Source organism: Musca autumnalis, unplaced genomic scaffold (assembly GCF_047663935.1).
Source record: "Musca autumnalis isolate F117 unplaced genomic scaffold, ASM4766393v1 scaffold_1, whole genome shotgun sequence".
Classification (NCBI taxonomy): domain Eukaryota; kingdom Metazoa; phylum Arthropoda; class Insecta; order Diptera; family Muscidae; genus Musca; species Musca autumnalis.
In genome coordinates this window covers 153,206,691-153,233,141 of record NW_027411644.1, presented here as the reverse complement: position 1 = coordinate 153,233,141, position 26,451 = coordinate 153,206,691, and the positions used below count along the sequence as shown (strand labels likewise).

At 37.6% G+C, this 26,451-nt stretch overlaps 2 protein-coding genes across 6 annotated transcripts in view; both read left to right on the top strand.

Moving 5' to 3' along the window:
• Nucleotides 1-1,697: 1,697 nt before the first annotated feature.
• Nucleotides 1,698-4,531, top strand: LOC141390890 (phenoloxidase 2-like). The gene is made up of 7 exons (XM_073963824.1): nt 1,698-2,198; nt 2,271-2,446; nt 2,504-2,684; nt 2,760-3,209; nt 3,278-3,905; nt 3,964-4,219; nt 4,293-4,531. Exons 1-7 carry the CDS (start codon nt 2,019-2,021, stop codon nt 4,489-4,491), a joined length of 2,070 nt encoding a protein of 689 aa, XP_073819925.1. The 5' UTR covers nt 1,698-2,018; the 3' UTR covers nt 4,492-4,531.
• Nucleotides 4,532-19,698: 15,167 nt separating this feature from the next.
• The window catches only part of jvl (javelin-like), a 265,268-nt gene continuing 258,515 nt past the window's right edge, over nt 19,699-26,451 (top strand). For 4 of the 5 annotated variants that reach the window (XR_012408896.1, XM_073958522.1, XM_073958526.1 and 1 more), the window contains exon 1: nt 19,707-21,361. Coding sequence is in view for 4 of the 5 variants with exons in the window: in XM_073958522.1 (XP_073814623.1) it covers nt 20,633-21,361 (729 nt within the window). In the remaining variant the exon portion in view is untranslated. Of the gene's footprint in view, nt 21,362-26,451 lie in introns of all 5 variants that reach the window. The other variant, XM_073958524.1, reaches the window with a different exon arrangement.

The following is a 26,451-nucleotide window of genomic DNA, read 5'->3' as shown; positions in this document are numbered from 1 at the left end:
TTTGGTATAAATTTCCCAAGAATTTTCGAACAGATCCTAAACTGCACCTTAACCAACATGTTGAACTTTTGTGGGGGACATACCCTAAGGAGAAGACCGATATGGACCAATTTCGAATTTAAACTAAATTTGGACAAAATATTAGGAGATGCAAAGTTTGGACCAAATCGGTTGGAGATGCACAGTTTGAACCAAATCGGTTGTTTCGTCCAGATAATCGTGCGTACCAACCAATTTAGCGAAAAGTTTTGAACTTTTGTTGGGGAGGTACCTGAAGGAGTGGATCTATGTGTGGGCTTGCCCCTGAAAAAACTTGCACCTGCATAAAGGGGACAGTGAATAAAAGTTGTAACAACAAAAATCAAAGGGATTGGAAAGGAGGTATTAAACTACACTTTTCCGATCATTTGTGTGGGAGGTACCTGAAGAAGTCGACCGGTAGAGTACATATTGGAACCTCTGGTAGAAATTATATGATGTGCAAAATCGGTTACTGCCTTCGAAAGTTATTGTACGCACCATTTTAGCGAAAAGTTTTGAACTTTTGTGAGGGAAGTACCTGAAGGACTGGACCGATTTGTCTCTTTAGTCTAAAGACTGAGGGTATAATAATGTAATAAAATCATAAAAATTGACATTTGGGTTACACGACTGGGGGTAACCTCTTAACCTATTATTGATATTTTATGTTGGAGATACCCGAAGGAGTGGACCGATATAATTTATATTCGAACCTTATCTATGTCTTGTATAAATATTACGATATTGCAAAGATTGGACCTAAAATATTGTTGGACCAATCCATCTTTTAGTATAGTATTGGTACACTTTCCTACCGAATTACCTGTAAATTGGCATGTATAGATTTCTATGGACAGGAAATATTCCTATTAAATTTTGCTAGAAAAGCGTTTCCGTAATCTAAAAACTTCTCTCTAAACAATTGGTCTGTTCCTTTACTTTTGAAAATGGTAAAACCGGCAAAAGTAGTAAACTGCTGCCATTTGAATTGTATAATATCTGAAGTAAAGAAACGCTTTTCGTGTAAAAAGTGGTAAAACTTGAAGATTCTTGCACGTAAAGGAACAGAGCTAAAAATGTAGCAGAATGACGTCCTCTTCTCCTATCTTCTGCTAGTACAAATTTGTATGGGAATGGAAAATTACAAAAATTGCAAACTACATATCTGACAGAAATGTCAACATTAACGTGTCAGCCAATCAGATGCTAGCAAACTTGTTGCATGTTTCTACTCGGCCAAATTTTGAAATGAAAAATTTTGAAATTTCAACACGCATGAATGAATGTGACTAGCGGTGAATTGCATATGTGATTTGTATCGAATGCGCTGTGAATCCCAAACCATGCTCGTAATCTTTCTAAAAAAAGGCCTTTAAATTCTGAAAACATCCTAAATACATTAATTTTGGTTACAAAGAATTTCGGCTGTGTAGCCGGATTCAACCAGTCCATAAATGGAAATTGTGATTGTATGGCTAAATTTTGACAAAACATAATGACGAATAACCCATGAACATCCGTTCTCGGACGATGTGTAAAAAATTCATGGAATTAACACAAAATCAATATGTGTTTGCTTTTTTCCTTTTTGTCTCAGGCTAAGAGTATATCTATCTCTGTTGACAATGTCGACTGATATGTTTTTACTTGTTTTTGTTCGTATTCAACGCATACAGATACATATATCCACACATTATTTCCCACAAAGGGACATACGGAACATATCATTCTAAAAGCAAAGATCTATTCAGCTTCTAATCACCACACGCACTTTTATCAATTGTTGTGGTAAGAGACCCGACCACAGAATTCAAAAATTTCGTTGACATGATTGGGCCAAGGGAAACCGCTAAAGTGTGATTTCCAGCACTTATCACTAGTATTTTCGTTTTGTTTGGCACTATAAAAACTGCGTTGAACTGGGAAAGGTCATCAGTTGTGAAATTGTTTCAACATTCACTACTTCTCTTGTCTGCAATTCTGCGTGAAATTTAAAAATGTCTTCAAACGATACCAAAGCCCTTGAACTGTTGTTCCAACGTCCTTTGGAACCAGTATTTACATCACGTGATAATGGCAAGGCCGCTTTAGATCTGCCCGATAGTTACTACACTGAACGTTACAGTGGTTCCAATGTAGAACTTCAATCCCGATACGGTGATCATGTTGATGTAAAGGTATGTATTTATGTAAGGACAATTTCCCATTTTAATATTTATCTACAAATGTGTGAGTTATTTTTATTGTAGATCCCTTTGCGTGACCTGGCAAGAAAACCTAATTTGGACTTCGCCAAAGTTATTGGAAAGAAGCAACAGTTCTCTCTGTTCCAAGACCAACATAAGAAGGTTGCTAGCCAACTTATCACCTTGTTTATGGAGAGTCCTGACCTGCAAAGTTTTGCATCGCTCTGTGCCTATACCAAGTAGGTTGACGATACGATGGGGAAAAACGAAGTTATTATTTAAATATTTCATTGCAGGGATCGTGTTAATCCAGTGTTGTTCCAGTATTGTTTTTCTGTTGCCATTCAACATCGCCGGGATACACGCAATATTCGCGTTCCACCAGTTGCTGAAACATTTCCCTCGAACTTTGTAGAACCATCTCTGTTGCAGGAAGCCCGTCAAGAAGCTTCTCTTATACCGGATCCCAGTCAGCGTGTAAGGAATTTAATTTACATGTGTACTTGTTCCAAAATTTGCTTAAATTATGGTATTTTCCGTTACAATTCATAGTCTCTGATTGAAATTCCAAGGAACTATACGGCATCAGATTTGGAGGATGAACAACGTCTCGCCTATTTCCGTGAAGATATCGGAGTGAATATGCATCATTGGCACTGGCATTTGGTATATCCCACTGAAGGTCCTCGTGAGGTTGTTGCAAAGGACCGTCGCGGTGAATTGTTTTATTATATGCATCATCAAGTTATAGCCCGCTACAACGTGGAACGCTTCTGCAATAACTTGAAACGTACCGAACTAATGAGCAACTTGCGTGCTCCCATTGCCGAGGGTTACTTCCCCAAACTTCTGAGCAGTGTCAATAATCGTACATATCCCGGTCGTATAGCCAACACGGTGTTACGTGACATGAATCGTGAGAATAATGTTCTTGAAATTGCTGAATGTGAAAGATGGCGTGATCGTATTTTGGCTGCCATCGATCAAGGTTTTGTTGTAGATGTAAGTTAAGTTTATATGGATGACATTCGATTGTGACATAATCTAAGCGTACACTTTTCAAATTTTAGCCATCCGGAAAACGCTATCCATTGGATGAAGTTAAGGGCATTGATATGCTGGGTGATATGATTGAAGCTTCGTCCTTATCGATTAACCGTCAGTACTATGGTAATCTTCATAACATGGTTCACAATCTCATTTCCTTTGCCCATGATCCCGATGCGCGTCATTTGGAAGAATACGGAGTAATGGGTGATGTTACGACTGCAATGCGTGATCCTATCTTCTACAAATGGCATGGATATTTGGATACTATTTTCAATAAATTCAAGACCAGTTTGCCACCTTACGATCAAAGCCATTTGGCCTACCGAGGCATCACGATTAACAACGTTGAGGCCAAGATCAACTCACGTACAGCGGCTCCGAATGTACTCTTAACCTATTGGCAAAAATCCAACGTCGATCTGGCTGCTGGTCTGGATTTCGGTCCCAATGGCAGTGTGTTTGCCACCTTTACACATTTGCAACATGCCCCATTCGAGTATGTTGTTAATGTAACCAATTCGAACGCTAAACCAAAGAAAGGCACCTGTCGCATTTTCCTATGCCCTAAAACCGATGAGCGTGGAACACCACTCAGTCTTGAAGATCAACGTCTTTTGGCTATAGAAATGGATAAATTCACAGTGAATTGTAAGTTGATGAACCACAAGTTGGGTTGAATGAATTTAATATTGAATATTTTCCACAGTGAATCCTGGAAGAAATACAATTCGCCGCCGTTCTGATGAATCTTCCGTTACAATTCCTTTCGAAAGATCATTACGTCGTGTGGGACCTAGTGCTCAACCCACCAATGCCAATGATTTAGCTGCATTCCAATTCTGTGGTTGTGGTTGGCCCGATCATCTTCTTTTGCCCAAGGGCAAGCCTGAGGGTATGACATTCGATTTATTCGTAATGATTTCGGACTACACCAATGACGCAGTACAACAAACCAACAATAGGTAAACTAAACGATTTTTAGCATTTAAAAGTGGTTATTAATGGCGAGGTTTTCTTTATTTTGTTCTTTGACAGCCCCGATGTTTGTGGTGATGCCTATTCATTCTGTGGCTTGAAGGATAAACTCTATCCCGATAGACGAACTATGGGCTTCCCATTCGATAGACGCTTGCCGGGCACTACCCTGACTGCATTGACATCATCTTTCACCAATTTGATGAAAACTGATGTGAAAATTATTTTCAATGATCAAGTGGTCGATAGAACTCAATAATGACGAAGATTGAATTAAATAAATTTTCATAAAGTGCAAATTAAATTATTTTATTTTATTATATGTGCGTTCCCGTACTTTTTTAATGGTAAAAGTAGTAAAAGAGCGAAATGTGAAAAATGAGATATACATATAACTTTATTCAAAATATACGGGAACGGAAAAATGGGAAAAACGTCAAAGAAATTGGAACAAATGTCAAAGTCGACCTACCAACCAATCAGAAGGCGGGAACCATGATACCATTTTTCACACGCTCAAATTTGTCTGGTAAAAAGTTTTTTTTAAGAGAGAGTCATTTAGCGCCTTTTTTGTTTAAAGAGAAGTGAACATTTTATTTTTTTATTTTTTGGTGTACGGGAACGCTGTGTGGTAAAAAATGTGTAAAAGTGGTAAAAATTGTAAAAACTTTTTAGTTCTGGAACACAGCTTATAAGTTATTGTGAGATTTAAACACAAAAAGTTATGGGCTAACGTTTCTTATTTGTTTACAATAAAATTTGCCAAACATGCCATAAACGGCTCCGATGAGGCTGGTAAGAATGGGAAAAGTGGTTGCAAAAAAGCGCATTTGGATATCAACTAATTGAAAAACAGAAATCTTGCAGTATACTATGAAATAAATTCGAATGTTTTTTTTTGGAAATTGAAAGTTTTCTAAACTAATTATAATTAAGATATTTTGATTAAATGCTCTTATTTTGGTTTGGAATCACTAGTACAGGCTTTCGTGTAATCACTTAACCCATTCTTTCTTAAGCAGATGTCATTCTGATGAAACTTCTTTAAGAGAGATGTTTCACAAAAACAAATTAATTTGTATTTTCCATTAAAAATTGAAATTTGACTTTTCAAATTAAAAAAATATTACACAAAAATTGCAAACAGCTAGCCAGATATCAGTGATAAATTTCTGTGTAAGCTCAAGCATGATTTGAAGTGTTTTAGAGCTTCATAAACTAAAAAAAACTTTTTTGTTGAATTATGCCAAACCCATAGTAACTGAGCTGTAACTCGATGAATTTTACAGATATGAGCATGAAAGTTTGACACAAGATAAAGTAGAAGTCATAGAAAAAATAGAAATTGCTAATTTAAAAAACGTATTTTTTGAGTTATGCCACTCTTTGAGTAAATGATCGATATGTATATAGGTAACGATGATTTTTCTATATTTAACTGGGCAAAACATGTTTTTGTGTACGGGAAACCTGTTTCTGTAACAAAAAATTCAATTCGTATGTGAATTTGAAAACGAAACACTCACTTTCGTTTTTGTAAGGAACAAATTCCGATTCGTTCGTTTATGAATGAAATGTTTTAATTAAAGTTGGGAAATTTTCACAAAGCTCCGAGAGGTGCTCTTAAACTTCACATCTTCCGAATTTTTTGTGGGAGGTACCCGAAGTAGTGGAACGATATAGTCTATATTCGAACCCGATCTATGCCTGGAATGTTATGACCAATTCGGTTACTCCCATCGAGAGTTATCGTGCGCACAATTTTAGCGGAAAATTTTGAAGTTTTGTGGGGGAGGTACCCGAAGGAGTGGACCGATATGGCCCATCTTCCAACTTAAACTAAGTTTGGACAAAATATTACGAATGCCAAATTTTGGAGTTATCGTGTCACAGGCAGACGGACGGACATGGATAAATCGACTACAAACTGTCTGAAACACATTTCGTCCAAACATACTTGAGGTCTAAAACCATTATTTCGATGAGGCACATTTTGGTAGTACCCTCTTTAGATGTTTGTTTGGGTGCGGCAAGCAAATGAAACTTTTTATATTCCTCGAATCAGACGAATGCGTTTCTTTTATTAAAACAACAAATTAGTTTTGTTATGAACGATTCGTTTGAAAACAACATTTATTTTACAACAAGTTAAAAATCGTTAAGTTCTTTTTATACCCTCCACCATGAATTACTCTGAGCAAATATGGAATTATTAGTTCTCTTTCTGTTGCGAAAGTACCTATGTCCACAATGTTAGGCGGAGAAGTTAGGGTTCCACTAGAAACCCTAAATGCCAAATTATGGCTAATTCGGACAGAAAATGTAGCTAAAACCGTCAAAATACCTGAAATCGGGCGGTACCGTTATATGGGGGCAATAAAAAAACGTGGACCTATGTCCATAATTTTTGTTGTAGAAGTTTCTTGGTCACTGGCACCCCTAAATGTCAAATTTTAGCTAATTCGGTCTTAAAATTTGGCCAAAAACGTCTAAATAGCTGAAATCAGTCGGTACCGCTATATGGGGGCTGCACCAAAACGTAGATCTATGACCATCATTTTTGGTGGAGAATTTTCTTGATCACTGAGAACCATAAATGCCAAATTATAGCTAATTTGTCGCTAAAAAAAAGTTAAAATATCAGAAATCGGTCGGTACCGTTATTTGGGGGCTATAAGAAAACGTGAACCGATGTCCATAATTTTTTGTGGAGAAGTTCATTGGTCACTGGGAACCCCAAATGTCAATTTAAATCTAATTCAGTCTGAAAGTGTGGCTAAAAACAGCAAAATATCTGAAATCGAGCGGTATCTTTATGTGGGGGCTATACCAAAACGTGGACCGATATATCCCATCTTCGAACTTGATCTAAATTTAGATCAAAAACAATATTGACTTTTTTGTCTTCGAAACGACTACAACATTTGAAAATCATATACGAGTTTATTAGTTTTTCTTTCGTCTTCATTTTCGTTAGTGAAACAGGCTGTTAATATACCCACCATATTATGGTGGAGGGTATAAAAAAGGCTGATAGTAACGGTTTCACATGCGTTGCTAAATTGAGACATTTAGCGACATCTTCATTCCAATTTTAGCTGTCTTTCCGGAAGAGTTCGATTTTCTTTGTTGATAACACTGTTTTCATTAACGACCGACATTATCGACATTACCGGACATTGTATGGTTCAAATGTAGATGCCGCTATTTATTTGTGGTTTTTATAAATGCCAAATGTCATGTTCATACCAGAGCTTTAATTACATTCATTCATGTTTTGCCGTTTTTCTAAAAATGTTTATTTTTTACATTTTTTAATTGTATATTTTGCCTGTCATAATTCATTTATTTCGATAAATACTCTCATTTGTTGGAGATGGGACCTATTTTATCGACGTTCGGAGAGTAGTACTATGTTTACATTTACGAAATCCACTCGATTTCAACTGTCAATTCCATTGCTCAAACGTCAAATGAAATCCAATCGATTTCAGATTAGTTTTCATTTGACGTATACGCAAAGGAATTGACAGTTGAAATCGAGTGGATTTCGTAAATGTAAACATAGCATAATTCAAAGTCTTTGAGTAATTTAAACTGAACAATAGGTCTGTACGATAACCCAAATTTTGTACAAATTTGTACAAAATGCTGTTGGATAACAAACTTGTAAAGTAAAAGAGAGCGAATTTGGAGAGAATTGTGAGAACATTTTGGAAAGTTTGGTGACTGAGAACTTACAAGTTTTTGCAAGCAAAATTTTCCTTGTAAGAATTTGCAAGTTTGATCAGCTGATTTAAATTCGAAAGTTTTGTGGCGGACTTTGCAAGCAATTCTTGGCAAAAACATAAACAAACATTTTGTTAAAATAATTACAAGATAAAAAAGAATAAAGGAGATAACTAAAGCTTTGTTCCAGAACTAAAAAGTTTTTACAATTTTTACGACTTTTACACATTTTACTCGAAAAAGCGTTCCCGTACACAAAAAAGTTGTAAAATGTTCACTTCTCTTTAAACAAAAATGGCGCTGAATGACGCTCTGTTTAAAAACTTTTAACACGACAAATTTGAGCTTGTAAAAAATAGTAACATGGATGCCGGCGTCTGATTGGCTGATGCGCCGACTTTGACATTTTTTCCAGCTTTTTTGACGTTTTTGCGTTCCCGAACTTTTTGAAAAAACTTTTGTGTGACAACAATTTTTCTCTCTTTCTCTCTTTCACGAGTACGGGAACAAAGCTCAAATAATTTATGGAAAATGACTTATTTTGTAAAATAACTTATTTTGTAGTTTGTGGTGATTGTTTTTTTTTTTAAGGCATCAAATCCCAGCAAAAAGCGGCGCATCCATGGAGTAGGAGGAACACTATGTGGACGGCCAGCCGTTAATTTATGATATGGAAAGATAATTATTTTTGTACCAATGGATAATCAAATAATTTTCGTAAAAAACATTCGATTGTTAAATTAAATCTTATCCGCCAAACTTCTTGTTTGTAAAATCAGCTGACCTCTTGCAAGTTTTTGCAAATTGTTGTTCGATAACATTCTGCAAATTTTTAGCTTCGAGAGAGTAAAATTAGTGTAGAGAAGTTACTGAGAACTTGCTGAGTACTTGCAAGTACTTTTTACTTGCGAAGTTATCGTACAAACCTAATGTAGAAAATTTTGTATGGAAAACTAAGTAATTAAATTGTAATTGTATCGAACGGCTAATAGAGAGCGAACTACCGTCAGTATGAACAAGGCATAAACCAAATACCAAGATCTATTTACCGGGTCACGTAAGTAGCACAACAACTCAATTTTGTCCGAAAATTCTTCAAGATTTCAAAATATTTGTTTACTTTTTCATACAATTTATTCACAATAACAAAAATTTGACAGATTGAAACTACGACGCTGGCGTTTTACGCCACCTTATAATTTCATTTAAAATAAATAAAATAGTGAAAATGAAAAAAAAAAAAATAGTGTTACGAATGTAACTGATAGGTTTAAGTTAGTTTAGTTTAATTTCCGTTAATTTAAAAATTTGAATTGTAACGTAAAGTTTTTATTACGCAGTTACTTTATTTAAGCAACAACAACTACCATGTAGAACTCTCTTCATCATTCTAGTCGTTACATTACCTTTTGTTAATGTTCTTTTGTTTGTTTTGCCATAATAATGTAATTATCGTTTAGTTCCTACTTCTTGTATTTCGTGTAGTTGTTTGTTGTTGTAATTACGTCATTACTGTGCTTGTCTACTTGTATGTATGTGAGTATGGTTGTTCGCTTAGTGCGAATGTGCGTCTGTGTGTTCGCTGCACAGATTCGAGAGGTTGCCATATGTTCTAGATATTTCTAGACCAAGGAGATTTTGGGTATAAATAGAGTTACGAATGGCAACATTGAGTTGAGTTGTGTTTTAAGCGTTGAACTGAACAGATCGGTTAAATAAGAGCTGCGTGCTAACTAGAGACTGGCTGTGTGCTTTGTACTTAAAGTCGGTTCTGAATAAGTGTAATAAAGTAAATAAAGCATTGTAGAAACGTAATCTAAAACGAACCCTGTTTTATTTGGTACAAATCGTATCGGGGAATAAAACAACGTCTACACGGAGATTAGTTAAATCTAATTCCGTAACAATTGGTGTCAGCAGTGAGATTACGATCATCCTACAATGAAGTTTAAGGATCTACGAGTGGAAGACTTGAAGAAGGAGCTAAGTAAGTTGGAGTTGTGTTCTACTGGCAACAAGGCCGAACTACAAAAACGCTTGTTGGAAGAGTTCGAGCGCCGTGGAATGAACATCGATGAATATGAGTTCGACGATAAGGAGGAAGTCGAGTTACCAGCAAAGGGCGAATCCACTGTTGAGGAAGTTTCATCGGTAGCTGCCAGGGGTGACGATTTGAAATCAATGCTGGCTATGATGATGCTGGAAATGAATAAGAAAAATGAAGAAACTTCCAGACTTATGGCGGAAATGAAATCTGACAACTGTAAGATGTTGGAAGAGATGTCCAGAAAGAGCGAGGAAAATTCCAGAAAATTAGAGGAAAAGTTAGAAGAGAACTCTAGAAAAATTAACGAGAAACTCGAGAACATCACGATGGTGATTGAAAAGAGAGTAGAAGACGTGGAGGTACAAATGAAAGAGTTGGATAAAAAGATTTTGTCTGTAGACGAGAAAGTTCTAGCCCATGATGAGAAATTTGTGAACCTTGAGAAGAAAATGTCGGAACTGGAAATCAAAGGCGGCCCAGAGAGAGCTATCCATAACACGTTAAAAATTAAGCCTCCAGTGTTCGACGGCTCTACCTCTTTCAATGTGTTCAAATTACAGTTCGAGACAGTGGCTGCTAGAGATTCTTGGAACGACAACGACAAGGCGGTATCACTCCTGATGGCATTGAAAGGTGATGCTGCTGACGTATTACAGAGTATTCCCGCCGCTTCTAGGAACAACTATGGAGATATAATGGCTGCTCTTGAACGCAAGTACGGTAGTGAACACAAGCAAGAGATTTACCGAATGGAACTGAGGGGAAGAGTCCAGAAGCCAAATGAGACTTTACAAGACTTTGCGGCTGATATAGAGCGGTTGGCGCAGTTGGCATATCCAGGAGAGACACATCCATTGGTGGACCGCATAAAGATTGAGACATTTGCAAGTGGTATTCGTGATCCAGAGATAAAATTTGCGACGTATGCGGCACCGATAGGAACATTTGCAGAAACCGTGTCATTTGCCCTGGCCCAAGAAACCGCGAGGATGCTGGTGAAACCTAAAGCTTACAACGTGAGGAGGCTGGAAGTTGAGGACAACAATTCCCAGACCGTTGTCGATCATCTGAAAGATGCACTAATGCGTGTGAAACGAGGGGCTGAAAAAACGAGAAAGACTTGCTACAACTGTCGTAAAGCTGGACACATTGCACGAGAATGCATATTACAACGACCAAGGCCCAGATCCACCTCACCGCCTTCAAAAAGCGACGACCAACCGGTGGCCAAGAATCTGGAAAGAGAGACATCAGGTGAATCAAATGAAATGAATTCCGTCAATCACGAGGCGCCGCTGGCAGGGGATGAAAACGATGGTCCCACTATCTCTATAGCCATAGTCCAGCAGGAGAATCACAACTTAACGGTAAAAGGCTTTATCAATGGTGTATTGCGTACCTTGACATTGGACACCGGTGCAACAAAGTCCATTATTAGACCGGATTTGGTAAAAGGGAAGGTATTGCCATTAAATGGAGTCAAATTGCGGACGGCCACAGGCGAGACTACAACGGTGCATGGAAAGGCCTACCAAAGGCTGAGCATGGGTAGAAAATCGGTAAATTTCGATTTTATAGTGGCCGATATTGTGGACGAAGTTATACTTGGTGTAGACTTCATGATCGCCTTCGATATCAACCTGGACATAAAGCACCGTGTGATGACATGGTCCGATGTGGAAATACCGATTAATGTGGGCTACAAAGAGAAGAAAAGCATGTGTCGCCCTAGCGCAGAATCTGACGAAATCGCTGTAGATGTCCGTACGCTGAAGGTGGAAGCCGCCGACAATTGGCCCGTAGGAAAGCGGAAAAATAAAAGCAGAGATAAAATTTGCGACGTATGCGGCACCGATAGGAACATTTGCAGAAACCGTGTCATTTGCCCTGGCCCAAGAAACCGCGAGGATGCTGGTGAAACCTAAAGCTTACAACGTGAGGAGGCTGGAAGTTGAGGACAACAATTCCCAGACCGTTGTCGATCATCTGAAAGATGCACTAATGCGTGTGAAACGAGGGGCTGAAAAAACGAGAAAGACTTGCTACAACTGTCGTAAAGCTGGACACATTGCACGAGAATGCATATTACAACGACCAAGGCCCAGATCCACCTCACCGCCTTCAAAAAGCGACGACCAACCGGTGGCCAAGAATCTGGAAAGAGAGACATCAGGTGAATCAAATGAAATGAATTCCGTCAATCACGAGGCGCCGCTGGCAGGGGATGAAAACGATGGTCCCACTATCTCTATAGCCATAGTCCAGCAGGAGAATCACAACTTAACGGTAAAAGGCTTTATCAATGGTGTATTGCGTACCTTGACATTGGACACCGGTGCAACAAAGTCCATTATTAGACCGGATTTGGTAAAAGGGAAGGTATTGCCATTAAATGGAGTCAAATTGCGGACGGCCACAGGCGAGACTACAACGGTGCATGGAAAGGCCTACCAAAGGCTGAGCATGGGTAGAAAATCGGTAAATTTCGATTTTATAGTGGCCGATATTGTGGACGAAGTTATACTTGGTGTAGACTTCATGATCGCCTTCGATATCAACCTGGACATAAAGCACCGTGTGATGACATGGTCCGATGTGGAAATACCGATTAATGTGGGCTACAAAGAGAAGAAAAGCATGTGTCGCCCTAGCGCAGAATCTGACGAAATCGCTGTAGATGTCGATGATGAAGATATAACTTCACGATACCTGGAGAGAAAAGAGCGAAAGTCCAAAGCTAATGGCGTAGAGGGTACAACTAAATTGGTTGCTACAACTACGGAACGAGAACTGTGCCTGGTCATGAGGAACAGGCTTAAGCGGGAGGCAATGTTACGAATGTAACTGATAGGTTTAAGTTAGTTTAGTTTAATTTCCGTTAATTTAAAAATTTGAATTGTAACGTAAAGTTTTTATTACGCAGTTACTTTATTTAAGCAACAACAACTACCATGTAGAACTCTCTTCATCATTCTAGTCGTTACATTACCCTTTGTTAATGTTCTTTTGTTTGTTTTGCCATAATAATGTAATTATTGTTTAGTTCCTACTTCTTGTATTTCGTGTAGTTGTTTGTTGTTGTAATTACGTCATTACTGTGCTTGCCTACTTGTATGTATGTGAGTATGGTTGTTCGCTTAGTGCGAATGTGCGTCTGTGTGTTCGCTGCACAGATTCGAGAGGTTGCCATATGTTCTAGATATTTCTAGACCAAGGAGATTTTGGGTATAAATAGAGTTACGAATGGCAACATTGAGTTGAGTTGTGTTTTAAGCGTTGAACTGAACAGATCGGTTAAATAAGAGCTGCGTGCTAACTAGAGACTGGCTGTGTGCTTTGTACTTAAAGTCGGTTCTGAATAAGTGTAATAAAGTAAATAAAGCATTGTAGAAACGTAATCTAAAACGAACCCTGTTTTATTTGGTACAAATCGTATCGGGGAATAAAACAACGTCTACACCGAGATTAGTTAAATCTAATTCCGTAACAATAGTGAATATGAATTGTATGGTGTTTGAAGTAAAGGAACGCTTTTCGAGTAAAACGTGGTAAAACTTGAAGATTCTGGCAAGTAAAGGAACAGAGCCGTTTTTATAATGTAAGAAATGAAGCAGGCAAGCAAGGTAAGCAGGCGAGGTTGTCCATGGTATGGAATAAGAAGGTGTTACATCAAATCATGTCAAACGTCAAATTTGCTCACAATAATGCATTACTGTAAATTGCTTGTTTACATTTTGTATGTGATTTTGTTCCCATTTTGACAATTGGTATGAAGATCAGCTGGTTTTGGCGTTAAACCTTATTATTCCACCATGGTCCATACTAAAGCAATTTTAATTAAATAATTTCATGAAATTAGGCGTTCTTAGATCGAGTTCCATACTAAAGTAATTTTATGAAATTGCTGTAGTGGGGAACTCGATCTAAGAACGCCTATTTTCATGAAATTATTTCATTGAAATTGCTCTAGTGTGGACCGGGACTTATGTACCCCTGTCTTTAGAGATCCCTACAAGCAAGCCCTACAACAACCGTAATTTCTTCCAAAGACTTTGAAGAGTGTATACATTTCTAAAGCCCTACACACATACAACGTTTGGTTAAAGTTGGTCCCGGTCCACAATAACGTAAATTTTATTAAAAAAATTTCATGAAATTAGGCGTTCTTAAATCGAGTTCCTCACTGCAGCAATTTTATGATTTTACTCTACTATGGAAGTCGATCTAGAGACGCATAATTTCGTGAAATTTTTTCAATGAAATCACTATAGTGTGGACCGGCACTTGGTAAAAGAAAAGAAAAACAAGGGTAACATATACCCCGGTTACACTTAACCGTATTAAGCCAATGGGTTTGGGTTTCAAATGTCAATTCCATAGCGCAAACGTCAAATAAATCCTCATGAAGTGGGTTAACCCGGCACAAAGTTCTAGTGTAACCGTGCTATTACCCTGCATTTACAAAAGACAGGACAGTTGGCTTCATGTATTGATTGTCAAAAACTCAAAACTTGCTTCTGTGACGTAGGCGTCCAGACAACTGCAAAAACAGTTGTAAAATTATGAATGAAAATCATAGATTTCTTTTTGTTTTCCGTTCACATATTTTGTTTTTGTACTTATTCCTTTGTTTTCAACACATTTAATTTATCATCTCACTTCTTTTTCACAAATGTCAAAAATTTGTTAACCCTGCTGTCTGTGAAAAAATTATGGACAGCTGGGAGACAGCCTACAAATGTATGTATGTGTTAGTAAATCAGAGTTGTATTTGAAGACAAACTGTCTGGTGTAAACGCCTAGTTAGTTCGTATTTTTCTTTATTCTTTTATCAGAAATGACGTCCAAGTTTAATCAAACATTTGGTCTGTTCCTTTACTTTTAAAAATGGTAACAGTGGCAGAAAATGGTAAAAGTGGTGGTAAATTGTATGTTATTAAAAGTAAGGGAACACTTTAGCTCTGTTCCAGAACTAAAAAGTTTTTACAATTTTTACCACTTTTACACATTTTGCGTTCCCGTACACAAAATTTATATGAAAATCGTTTACGACTTTTACAACTTTTACGACTTTTACCACTTTATAAAGTACGGGAACAGGCCATTTACAGGTTAAAAATGGTAAGAAATGGTAACCTCAGGCACGTAAAGGAACAGAGCAATTGAATGTGTTTACGGCTTAAGAATTAGCTATAAAATAACGCTGCGTTTACACATGACAGGACAGTTGATTACATGTAGTCGTCCTGACAACTGCAAAAACAGTTGTAAAATTATGAATGAAAATCGTGGAATTCTTTTTGTTTTCCGTTTACACATTTTGTTTTTTTCCTTGTTCATTTTCTTTTGTTTTCAACACATTTCAATTATTATCTCACTTATTTTTACAAAAATATCAAAAATTTGTTAAACCAACTGTTTGTGAAAAAATGATGACAGTCGACAAATGTATGTATGTGTTAGTAAATCAAATGAATGTGCTTCGTTTTCAAATTCACATCCGAATTGAAATTTTTGTTACAGAAACAAGTTTTCCGTACACAAAAACTTGTTTTGCTCAGTTAAATATAGAAAAATCATCGTTACCTATATAGATATCGCTCATTTACTCAAAGAGTGGCATAACTCAGAGAATGCGTTTTCTAAATTTGCAATTTCAATTTTTTCTATGACTTCTACTTTATCTTGTGTCAAACTTTCATGCTCATATCTCTAAAACTCATCGAGTTACAGCTCAGCTACTATGGGTTTGGCATAATTCAACAAACAAGTTTTTTTTAGTGTATGAAGCTCTAAAGGCCTGCGTACATAAGCTGCCTCGCCTGCTTACATTGCTTGCTTCTGATAAAAGAATAAAAAAGAAAAGGGCAACCCAGTTCGAAATTTGCTCGGCCTTCTTTATTCTTTTATTTTTATTATGTCAGAAATGAAGCAGAAAAGCAAGGCAGCCAGCCCTGATTCATTTCTGACATAATAAAAATAAAATAATAAAGAAGGCCGAGCAAATTTCGAGCTGGGTTGCCCTTTTCATTTTTATTCTTTTATCAGAAGCAAGCAAGGTAAGCAGACAAGGCAGCTTATGTACTCAGCCCAAAAAAAAAAACTTCAAATCATGTTTGATCTTGCACAGAAATGTATCACTGATAACTGGGTAGCTGTTTGCAATTTTTGTGTAATATTTTTTAATTTGGAAGGTCAAATTTCAATTTTTAATGGAAAATACAAAAGTTTTAGGTTTTGCCCTTACACATTTTTTCCAACACAGCGGAACGCTGTATACCAAAAAGTAGTAAAATGTTCACTTCTCTTTAAACAAAAAGGCACTGAATGACTCTCTCTTTAAAAAAATTAACTACAACCCCCTTTAAACTTGTTGTTTTTAAATTTGAAAACAACAAATATGAGATTAAGCTTGACTTACATCAGCCAAGATCACCCATATACGTTAACGTGACTGCAACAACAACATATCTTCTCTTTATTCTCATCTGTCGGGGTTTAGTAAAGGAAAGACTCGCTCAGAGAGACTAATGCACAAAATATTTTGAGCACCACCGACTTACATACAAATAAGCTCTGTTCCAGAACTAAAAAGTTTTTACAATTTTTACCACTTTTACACATTTTGCGTTCCCGTACACAAAATTTATATGAACATCGTTTACGACTTTTACAACTTTTACCACTTTACAAAGTTCGGGAACAGGCCATGTGTAAGTAAAACACACATCTCAACAAAACTGCCAAAGTGAACCTAAAAATTTTTAACCCACAAATTTGAGCGTGTAAAAAATAGTAACATTGTTGCAGACTTCTGATTGTTGCAAAGGACCGTCGCGGTGAATTGTTTTATTATATGCATCATCAAGTTATAAGTCGGCCTACCAGCCAGACTTTGACATTTGTTCCAATTTATTTGACGTTTTTCCCCTTTTTCCGTTCCCGTATATTTTGAATAAAGTTGTATGTATATCTCATTTTTCACATTTCGCTCTTTTACTACTATTACCATTAAAAAAGACGGGAACGCACATATATGGTCTGTTCCTTTACTTTTGCAAATAGTAAAACCGGCAAAAATAGTAAAAGTTGTAAACTGTTCTCATATGAATTGTATTTTGTCGGAAGTAATGGAACGCTTTTCGAGTAAAAAGTGGTAAAACTTGAAGATTCTTTAACGTAAAGGAAAACAAAAGAAGTTGATACGCAATTTTCATAAATTTATGTAATTCAATCTTTGTCATTATTGAGTTCTATCGACCACTTGATCATTGAAAATAATTTTTACATCAGTTTTCATCAAATTGGTGAAAGATGATGTCAATGCAGTTAGGGTAGTGCCCGGCAAGCGTCTATCGAATGGGAAGCCCATTGTTCGTCTATCGGGATAGAGTTTATCCTTCAAGCCACAGAATGAATAGGCATCACCACAAATATCGGGACTCTGAAAAAATAAAGGAAACGGTTCATAATCACTCTCAAACGCTAAAAAATCATTTGTTTTACCTGTTGTTGGTTTGTTGTACTGCATCGTTGGTGTAGTCCGAAATCATTAAAATAAAAATGCAAGCCATTGCGAAATATAACAGAATAAATAAAATGCATTTAATATTTGTGTAAAGCAATAATACAAAGAACTTTATTATATAAACACAAATTAAAAAAAAGTTTACATTAAATTCAATCACATTTGAGTTTACTTTCTCCGTTCTCCAATTAATCCAAGCACATCTGATTTTGCTTCATCATGCTAAAGGTTTTTTATGTTGCCTTTCCATAACTAGTTTAGCTCTCGACATGGACTCCAACTGCAATCCACTCTATTAAAAATTTCCGTCTCGTGAATTGCCGCAAAAATGTTCGCAAATTAAGTTTTTATTTCTTTATTTTATAACAAGCTCTTAGAAATGTATACACTCTTATTTTTAGAATAAATGAGCTTTGTTCCTTTACTTTTTTTAATGGAAAGGGTGGTAAAAGAGAAAAGTGTCAAAATTGCTCTCTCATGAACATTTTTACCAGAAAAGTAAAGGAACGGAAAAATGGTATATCTGGCAGCAATGTCAAATAGAAACATAAAAAATCAATTTTCGTCTTTTATTTCACAGTTTTTAATTTAGTGTTTTTCTTCGGTTTTTCGTCCATTTTGTGAAATAATCGTCAAACAAAAGTCGAAAAATCAGTTCTGCCATTTTCTACCTGCAGAAATTTTGCTGGTAGCCTGTGGTAGAAGAGAAAGCCATTTTCGCTCTCTCTCCCCTCTCACTCTCTTAAAAATTGCTTCCAGTTTTGCCACTTTTCGGGGTTAAGGAACGCTTTGCAGGTTAAAAATGGTAACAAATGGGAAAAATGGTAACCTCAGGTAAGTAAAGGAACACAGCTATGATTTCGCCAGCGGCGGGTAGGGATCAACCAACTGTTTTTTGTAGGGATCTCAAAGCAACTGCTTATAAATTGTATCCAACGGAGTGCATTTTTCATAACTCCGTGTGGACTGCATCGAAGGATGTTGTGAAATCAAACTCCACAGGCACAACTTCCAAAATTTTTTGCTGGGATGTTTCTATTTTCAAAATTAATGAGAGACATGTCAAAACAATATTTGTGTATACAGACTTTCAGGCAGGTATTTGACTTTTGTTTCTAGATTTGTACGCGAATTTGAAACAATGGCCAAAAAATATAACTGCAATGAAAGAGAATAGAAAATTTGCTATGCTTTGAATGTATTCTAATCGTTGAACCGTTTACTTTTCATTCATGTTTCGCAGTTTACATTTTGTGTTTTGTCTGTCATAATTAATTTATTTCGATAAATGCTCTCATTTGTTAGAGATGTGACACATTTTATCGTTATTCGGAGAGTATTTCTACTTGAACAACGTAGAAAAATCGTAGTTCGTTCATAGAATTTTGTGTGGGGAATTAAGTAATTTATTCGTATTTGAGGGTCGAACAACGAATAGAGAACGAACGACGTACCGTGGAAACGGGCTATTACCATTTTTAACCAGCAAGGCGTTCCATAACCTCCAAAATATTGTAAAACTGGAAGCACTTTTTAAGAGAGAGAGAGAGAACAATAATTGCGTTCTCTTCTACCACAGGCTACCAGACAAATTTCTGCAGGTAAAAAAATGGTAGAACTGATTTTTCGACATTTGTTTGACGATTATTTCACAGTGAAGAAAAAATGAACGAAAAACAGAAGAAAAAGGCGAACGCTGACAAAACAAAATTAAAAACTGTGAAATAAAAGAAGAAAATTGAATTTTTAATGTTTCTTTTTGACATTGCTACAAGATCTACCATTTTTTTCATTCCTTTAGTCCCGGACCACAAGGCGTGAATTTCATTAAAAAATTCCATGAAATTATGCGTCTCAAGATCGAGTTCCATAGTAGAGTAAAATCATAAAATTGCTGTAGTGGGAAATTCGAACTAAGACCGCCTAATTTCATTAAAAATTTTAATGAAATTCACGCTAGTGTGGACCGGGACTTACTTTTCTGGTAAAAATGTTCATGAGAGAACAATTTTGACAGTTTTCTCTTTTACCATTAAAAAGTAGAGGAACAATGCTCATGTAAAAATCGTGGGTTGGAAAGTCGACCATGAACAATCGACTTTTCGATTTCCTCCATGAACAGAAGTCGATTACGATTTTTAGATCTTTCAAACTAAAAAATCGACTAATCGATTAATCGAAAGTCAACTTACCTACCTATTCCTTCTCGGTGTATTGCAAATTGCATGTAAAAAATAAAGAATAATTAAAATAATACAAAAGAGACCATCAGCTTACGTTTCTGTTTGCAACAATAATAATACGATCGTCTTTAATTTGTTGAATACGAATGACAGTGTCCAAAGCAACGTAATTGTGGTTAATTTTCAATGACAAGTTGTGTTTTTTCGTCCGTATCAATGTTTTAATTACATTTAGAGCTGAAATATAAAATTTGAAGTGAAAACAATTGTATTATAACCAGACAATTCTTCTCGTAGTCTAAAAACTGAAGATATAACGTTTGGAAGCCTATCAATTCTGTGCAAAAACTCGCCAGTCTTTATACTCTTCCTCCGTAAAACTTGGTTTTTTCGCTGGTTACTTTGCTTTGTTTGTTCTTTCGCCTTCTGCAATTTTCGTCGTCGTACAATTTGTTGTTGTGTCTTTGAGAGAAAAAGAAGAAGAATTGGTTGGAGTCGCTTCTCGTATAGAAGTTTTGCGAATGAATAAATTTGGAATAGACAACATCTGAGAGTTGACAGTGGAAATAGTGCAAAATGAAGAAGTGTACAAAATAATAGTAAAATACCAACTCAAGGTGGTTAAACAAATACAAATGTTTTATGACGCATGTGACACAACATGCCACAACAACAAACAACAATTACCGTCCAACTACCAATCAACAAAAGCAATTCAAAATCTCGTCTGCAAGAATCCCAAAAATTAGGCTCTGTGGCCGAAGTTTCGGTTTTATAGTGAATCCCTTTGTTTGGATTTGTAAATTTGTTCATTTATTTTTTTGTTTATTTGTGTTCTGGTGACTTTCGAACGCGTCTACAAAAACTTTCCCCTGCTACCGCTGTCGAAAAGCGGTTGTTGGCGTAAATTTCTATGGCAACATTCGCAGACTACGATGCCCATGAAGAAGGTGGAGATGACAACTCAAGTGTTACCATATGCCCTGATGTCGATGGGGATGCCGATGAGAGCCACAGTACTCACAATGAAATGCAAACGAACGCCTCCACCGCCACCCTCACAACCACCAACAATGATTCTGAGACAACACCGAAATTGGTTTGTAAATCAAAATCATCTCCTCCTCATCATAACGGTTCTATAGCTGCTAGCCAAAATCATAATAGCAACAACAAAGAGTCAAACATTGGTGGCACTGTTGATGTTACCAGCGATGCAGTTGATGATGTACAAGTTGTTGCTGAAGAAGGGAACGAGAATGGAGCTGAAATTGGAAGGTGCGGCTCGATTAGATGCGATATGAATAACGTGGGCTTAAACGCATCTGCCACAAATATCGACGGTTTTTCGGTGACTGCACATCCACAGCAACGGCAGCATCGACAACCGGAAGCATTGGCAAACACCTCCACCATTATCACCAACAGTACGATTGGAACGTCATCGTCGAGTGCCAAGAATTTGTTATTGTGTCGCCGATTTAAGGACTCGGGCGATACGTTGCGCAACTTTACCTCATTGCCACTATTCATTTATGCCACTTCTCCATCAACACATGCCACTTCTGCTGATGGTGTAGGTGTTGCACAAGTGGCCGTTAAAGCAGCCGAAGAAGCCGCTGCAGCTGCAAATAAGAAAAAGGTAAGATTTTTTCTTCTCTCGTTGTGTCTTGAGTTTATTGAATGAAAATTATCTATTGCTTGGCTATAACGGGGCGAAAACTTAATGAACTGTATTCATATCCTGAAGAGATTTAATTAAAAATTATTTCATAAATATTAAAGGTGGGCGTAGATATTTATTAAAGATGTTGCAAGAGGGTAGAGGGTGAAGTGGCAACTTTAACTATATTTGTTTGTTGTTATTGTTACGACAGATTGTACATTCATAACGTATGTTGCCGCCTCATGTTACCTACTCCGAATGGTTGACCATAGCGGAAAATGTACCATTAGAGTGTCATGTTATGTATTTTAGTAAGTTTGGGTGTACCAATGAAAGGATAAAAACTGTCTTGATTGTATTTATCGTAAAGTGAGAATGTGGATAGTTATCATAAGACGAACAGATAAACTGCGAAGATTCATTCATTCGAATGCATTCAGCTGTACGGTCCCAAATTCAGCCGTATAAAAAATTGTTCAAATGTGCCTGATAACTGTCGCTCTATCGCTTCTATACTACAGGCTTATCACCGAGAATAGTTTTCTCGAATTCCAAAGGCGACTTCATCGTTATACTGGAGACATATAGAGGCAGCTTGTTGAAGTTTCCATGGCTGCATGGATGCAAGTCTGTGAAATGTTCCTACTGTCTTGAGTTCAGTATAGCATGTCCCCACAAGTGTGGCAAATTTTAATACAAATGGACTTGTCGAATTGTATATGCTCAACGTCAGCGTCTTTGACAGCAATTTCAGAATGCTCGTTGTCGCAGATAGCTTTGGTGTAGATGTGTCGTTGAACGTGTCGTCTAAAAACGTAGGAACATCAGTGGTCGGTGTCAACTGCCCACCTATCAACCCATAGTTGTTGTAGCAAAGCATAGGTTTGATGCTGGGTTAGCAGCAATAAGTGCCTTATTTTGACACTTAGACATTAAGAAGTGAATAGGGGAATTCTCTCATATCAATGAGTGCACGCCGATTCATATTTGCTCAATGATATGGAACCTACTGTGTTACGACAACACTTCTAGAGAAGTTTTTCTTGGTGGAAATATAGGCCAGCATTGCACTAAGGAGATTTTCCACCGCAAAAATGGTTATGTTCTGGTCAGGGATTGTACCGCAGACCTTCTGAGTGCAAGGCGGACGTGCTTACCACTGGTACATGTGAAAAATCAATCGAAATTTCCCGCATTTACCTCGAGCTTCAGGTGGATAAGGAAGGACGCTGAAACCAGCAAAAAAAGTGAAAAAGACAAAACTGTTGCTTCAGGCAACTCGGTAGAGCCAAATACTGTTCCAGAAATGAATGACGAAGGTTAAATAACCTACCTCTAAACCAAACGACAGTCGTAAATGAGATCAATTGACGAATGTGTCTGCTTCTAAGTCCAGCAAAAACCCAAAAGGCAACGGTTTTAGGAACATCCACAGGCAAGGTGGTTGGACCGGGCAAAGCTCTGCAGTAAAAAACTGTGAAGCGTGTTGTCATCGGATTTACGACACTAGTTTGGACGGTCAGAACTCTCTCGAGGTTCCTTCTACAAATGCATTCTGCCACGGAAGTCTATCGACGACTACAGTCGCTGGAACAACTGTGACTTCTAGTTCGTCTTCAGATAAACTGTCCTCGATCGTAGAACCTCCATCCCCACTGGGATTTAGGCTTTCTTTGACCAACTCTAGATTGTGTACCACATGTCCGTCCAGTGTTTAATTTTTCGTGGCTAAAATGTTGTCATATATGGCTTTGTTGTTGTAGCAACGCAAATAGTTTCTTTCGTATATCTTTTTCATTTATCAGGCTATGGTTCCTGCGTGTCCACATTCAACCTGAACCTGATGACATCTAACCACAAATCTACAGCAGTTAGTTGAGTAGATTTGGCAGGGCAGTTGAAAAGTTGCATTGTGTCGTGCGGGCCTGTGCCCCATGATGGGCACGATCCTTGCCCTATGGGGGCGTAGTTGAGCCAAAACTACTCTGGTTTGTTGTTGTTGTTATAACAGTGTTTATTATTGTATGTTTGCGTGTCGTTCTTCTGGCCAATTTGGCTCTAGGTCTATCTCCAGTTCCAGGAATGTGGCGGTTTCGATGGGATGTAACCACAGATCCACGGGAGTTAGATGAGTAGGTTTGGCAGATCAGATGAAAAGGTGTAGTGCTTTGTGTGGGCTCATGCCGCATTCTGGGCAAATGTTTTGCATGGTACCATCGACCCTTGTCCTATAAGAATTTAGGCAACTGCAATGTCCTGAGCGTAGTAGAACCAAAGCTACTTTGTTTTGTCGTGGTAGCTGACGCTCCTTAGTTGCGACAAATGGGGGATGTACTCCGAGTGTTTTATTCTGACTGTAGTTGCTTATGGCCTTAGCAACTGCGTCGGTGTGAATAGTTTATAATCCTGCTCGATTGGCTTGTTGATCTAGGTGTTCTCTCCTGTGAAGATCCTTCTATATGTGCCTAAGTGTGTCGGGCCTACCCATCAGATAGTGATTGGGATGGCTCTCATGGTAACACCCGAGCAAGCACTGCAACGAAAGCATGTCATTGTGTTGCTGTTCTGGAAGAACTTTCGTCTTCTCATGTAGATTGTCCACTGAAGACATGACATGAGGTATTTAGCCCCCGCATCGCGCCAAAATTGTTTATCCCGACAACACAAATGGAAATGGGAAAACGTCATGATTATAAGATTTATTTTTTCCTTTCCGCTTTGTAAAATTAACAAAATTATAATTATCCATTAACCTATATTAATGCTATGTATAACTTCAGCCTTTAAAGTTTTCAACTAGTTAAACTATTTTGCGCCCTCGCCTCGCCACAGGTGCATTCGCCAGAAAATATGAGAGAACATCAACAATTCATATAAACATTCTTTGAAAACAACAAAAAAAGATAATTGATGGAATTGAAATAGTGCGCGCAAACTGTATGACGGATAATAAACAGCCATTACATGTGCTGATGTTGCTGCTGCACTTCCTCTTTCATCCATAATCGTGCTCATTTCACATTATTAGTATGCTATTTCTATATTTTGAACCCCTTTTTCGCCTTTTTTGTTTTTGTTTCGCTTCACATTGGTTTTTAGCTATTCATTCATCCATCTATCTATCCATCCGCCTATCTTTTGATACGCCAGTTAAGTTTTTGGAATATTCCGTTGCATTTCATAGACGTGGAGGTTTGGTTGGTTCATCCATCCATCCATCTATCCATTGCTTGGCACTCGCCCTCACCCCACTCAATGAGACTGAGACCGTTTTATTCATGCATAAATGTGCGGCTTCGTTGCTCACCTGTCTCATGTTGGCAGTTGCATTATTATTTTGTTGTTGATGTTTTTCGATTTTTTTTTGTCGGGACAAGGCGGGCACATGTATTCTTTATTTGTGAGTGCTTCTGTTTGCCTAAAATTTGTTATTAGTCAACCAATCCTTCTCTTCCCCCCTTTACTATTTATTGTTGTTACTATTATTTCCATAGCTTTCATAGCTTATTTGCTTCTTGTTGTTGAGGGGGTGTTTCATTTCATTTTAGCTTCTATAATGAACATCCAAACTCGACGTCAACAAAAGAAATTAATAAACGAAATTGTGTGGTAGCAACTAGTGATGGAAAAATTAATTTTTGTTGTACCACCAGCCTTTAGATTAATGAGGGTATACATATATACTATTATGATACGATCAAAAATGTTCCTCTTCGAAATAAGTGTTGTGGTCTAACAAGTATGCTTTCAGACAATTTGAAACCAATTTTGCCCTGTCGGTCTGTCTGACTGGCTGTTATGTGCGCACGATTTGGTCCAAACTTTACACCTCGTAATACTTTGTCCAAACTTTGATCAGGTTCACAATTTAAAAATTTGTATCTAAAATTGTGCGGACGATATTTAGTAATATTTCTTTTAGATATAGGTCAGGCTCGAATATGGGCAATATTGGTCCACTCCTTCTGGCAGCTCCCATACAAAATTTCCAATTTTTAAAGTGCAATTTAAGGACATTTCCCGAATAAGTTTGAAATTTAACAGCAGATAGTCCTCCCGGCCGCTATAACGACGGTATATTTTATTCCAATCGGGTTTGCGATGTTTTCAGATATGATTTATTACTTGATATTTCCAATAAAGTTTCGGCCTTTTCCTTCTAAAAAAAACACTGGGTTTTTATTCTAATAACATGACCCAGCCAAATCGATTCGATTATCATCTATATCGATGTCGGTGCAAACCTAATTCCATGACGAGGATATTCCCTAGAAGAATTGCTGTTGCTCAATCTGTGGTTCAAGGAATGTGGCTGTTTCGATGGGCTATAACCACAAAGCTACTGAGTTAGTTGAGTAAGTTTAGCAGGGCAGTTGAAAAGTTGCAGTGTGTCGTTCGGACATGTGCCGCATGCTGGGCAGATGTTTTGAACGGTGTCATCGAACTTTGCCCTACAGGAATTTAGACGGTGCGTAGTTGAGCAAAAACTACTCTGGTTTGTTGTTGAACAGTATTTATATGTTCGTTCCTTTGCCTAATCTGGCTCTGGATCTATCTCCAGATTTTGACATATAGCTGTGCACATGTTCACTTTGGTTTGTTGTGGACCGCATTCACACGATAGTTGTTTATGGCATCTGCGACTGCATCTATGTAAATGATATATAAACCTGCTTGATAGGCATGTTGACGTAGGTGTTCTCTCTTGTAACGCTGGACCTCCCTTTCTAGATCATGAAGATCCCTCCTGACATAACTTGGTGGGGGGTCCTATCCACCACATGGCGATTAGAATGGCTCTCACGGTAACACCCGGGCAAATACTGCAACGAAAGCATGCCATTGTGCTACTGTTCTGGTATAATCTTTGTCTCCTTATGTAGATGGTCCACCACATATATGATGAGGCACCCTGTTGCAGTTCTCAGTGCGGAATTCTGAAGGCTTTAAATATTTTTCCATTGCGTTGCACTTATATTCGAGGACCACATAGACCGACCTATTGGGTTATATGTGGTCAACAATGTTTCTTTATCTGCACTCCAAGTGCTGCCGGCTAGGGACTT

Bases quoted from the DNA above. Each gene is read 5' to 3' on its own strand.
- LOC141390890 (XM_073963824.1), top strand. From the start codon at position 2,019: ATGTCTTCAAACGATACCAAAGCCCTTGAACTGTTGTTCCAACGTCCT. The intron at 2,199-2,270 runs GTATGTATTTAT...TTTTTATTGTAG, and splicing joins GTGATCATGTTGATGTAAAG to ATCCCTTTGCGTGACCTGGC. The intron at 2,685-2,759 runs GTAAGGAATTTA...TACAATTCATAG, and splicing joins TACCGGATCCCAGTCAGCGT to TCTCTGATTGAAATTCCAAG.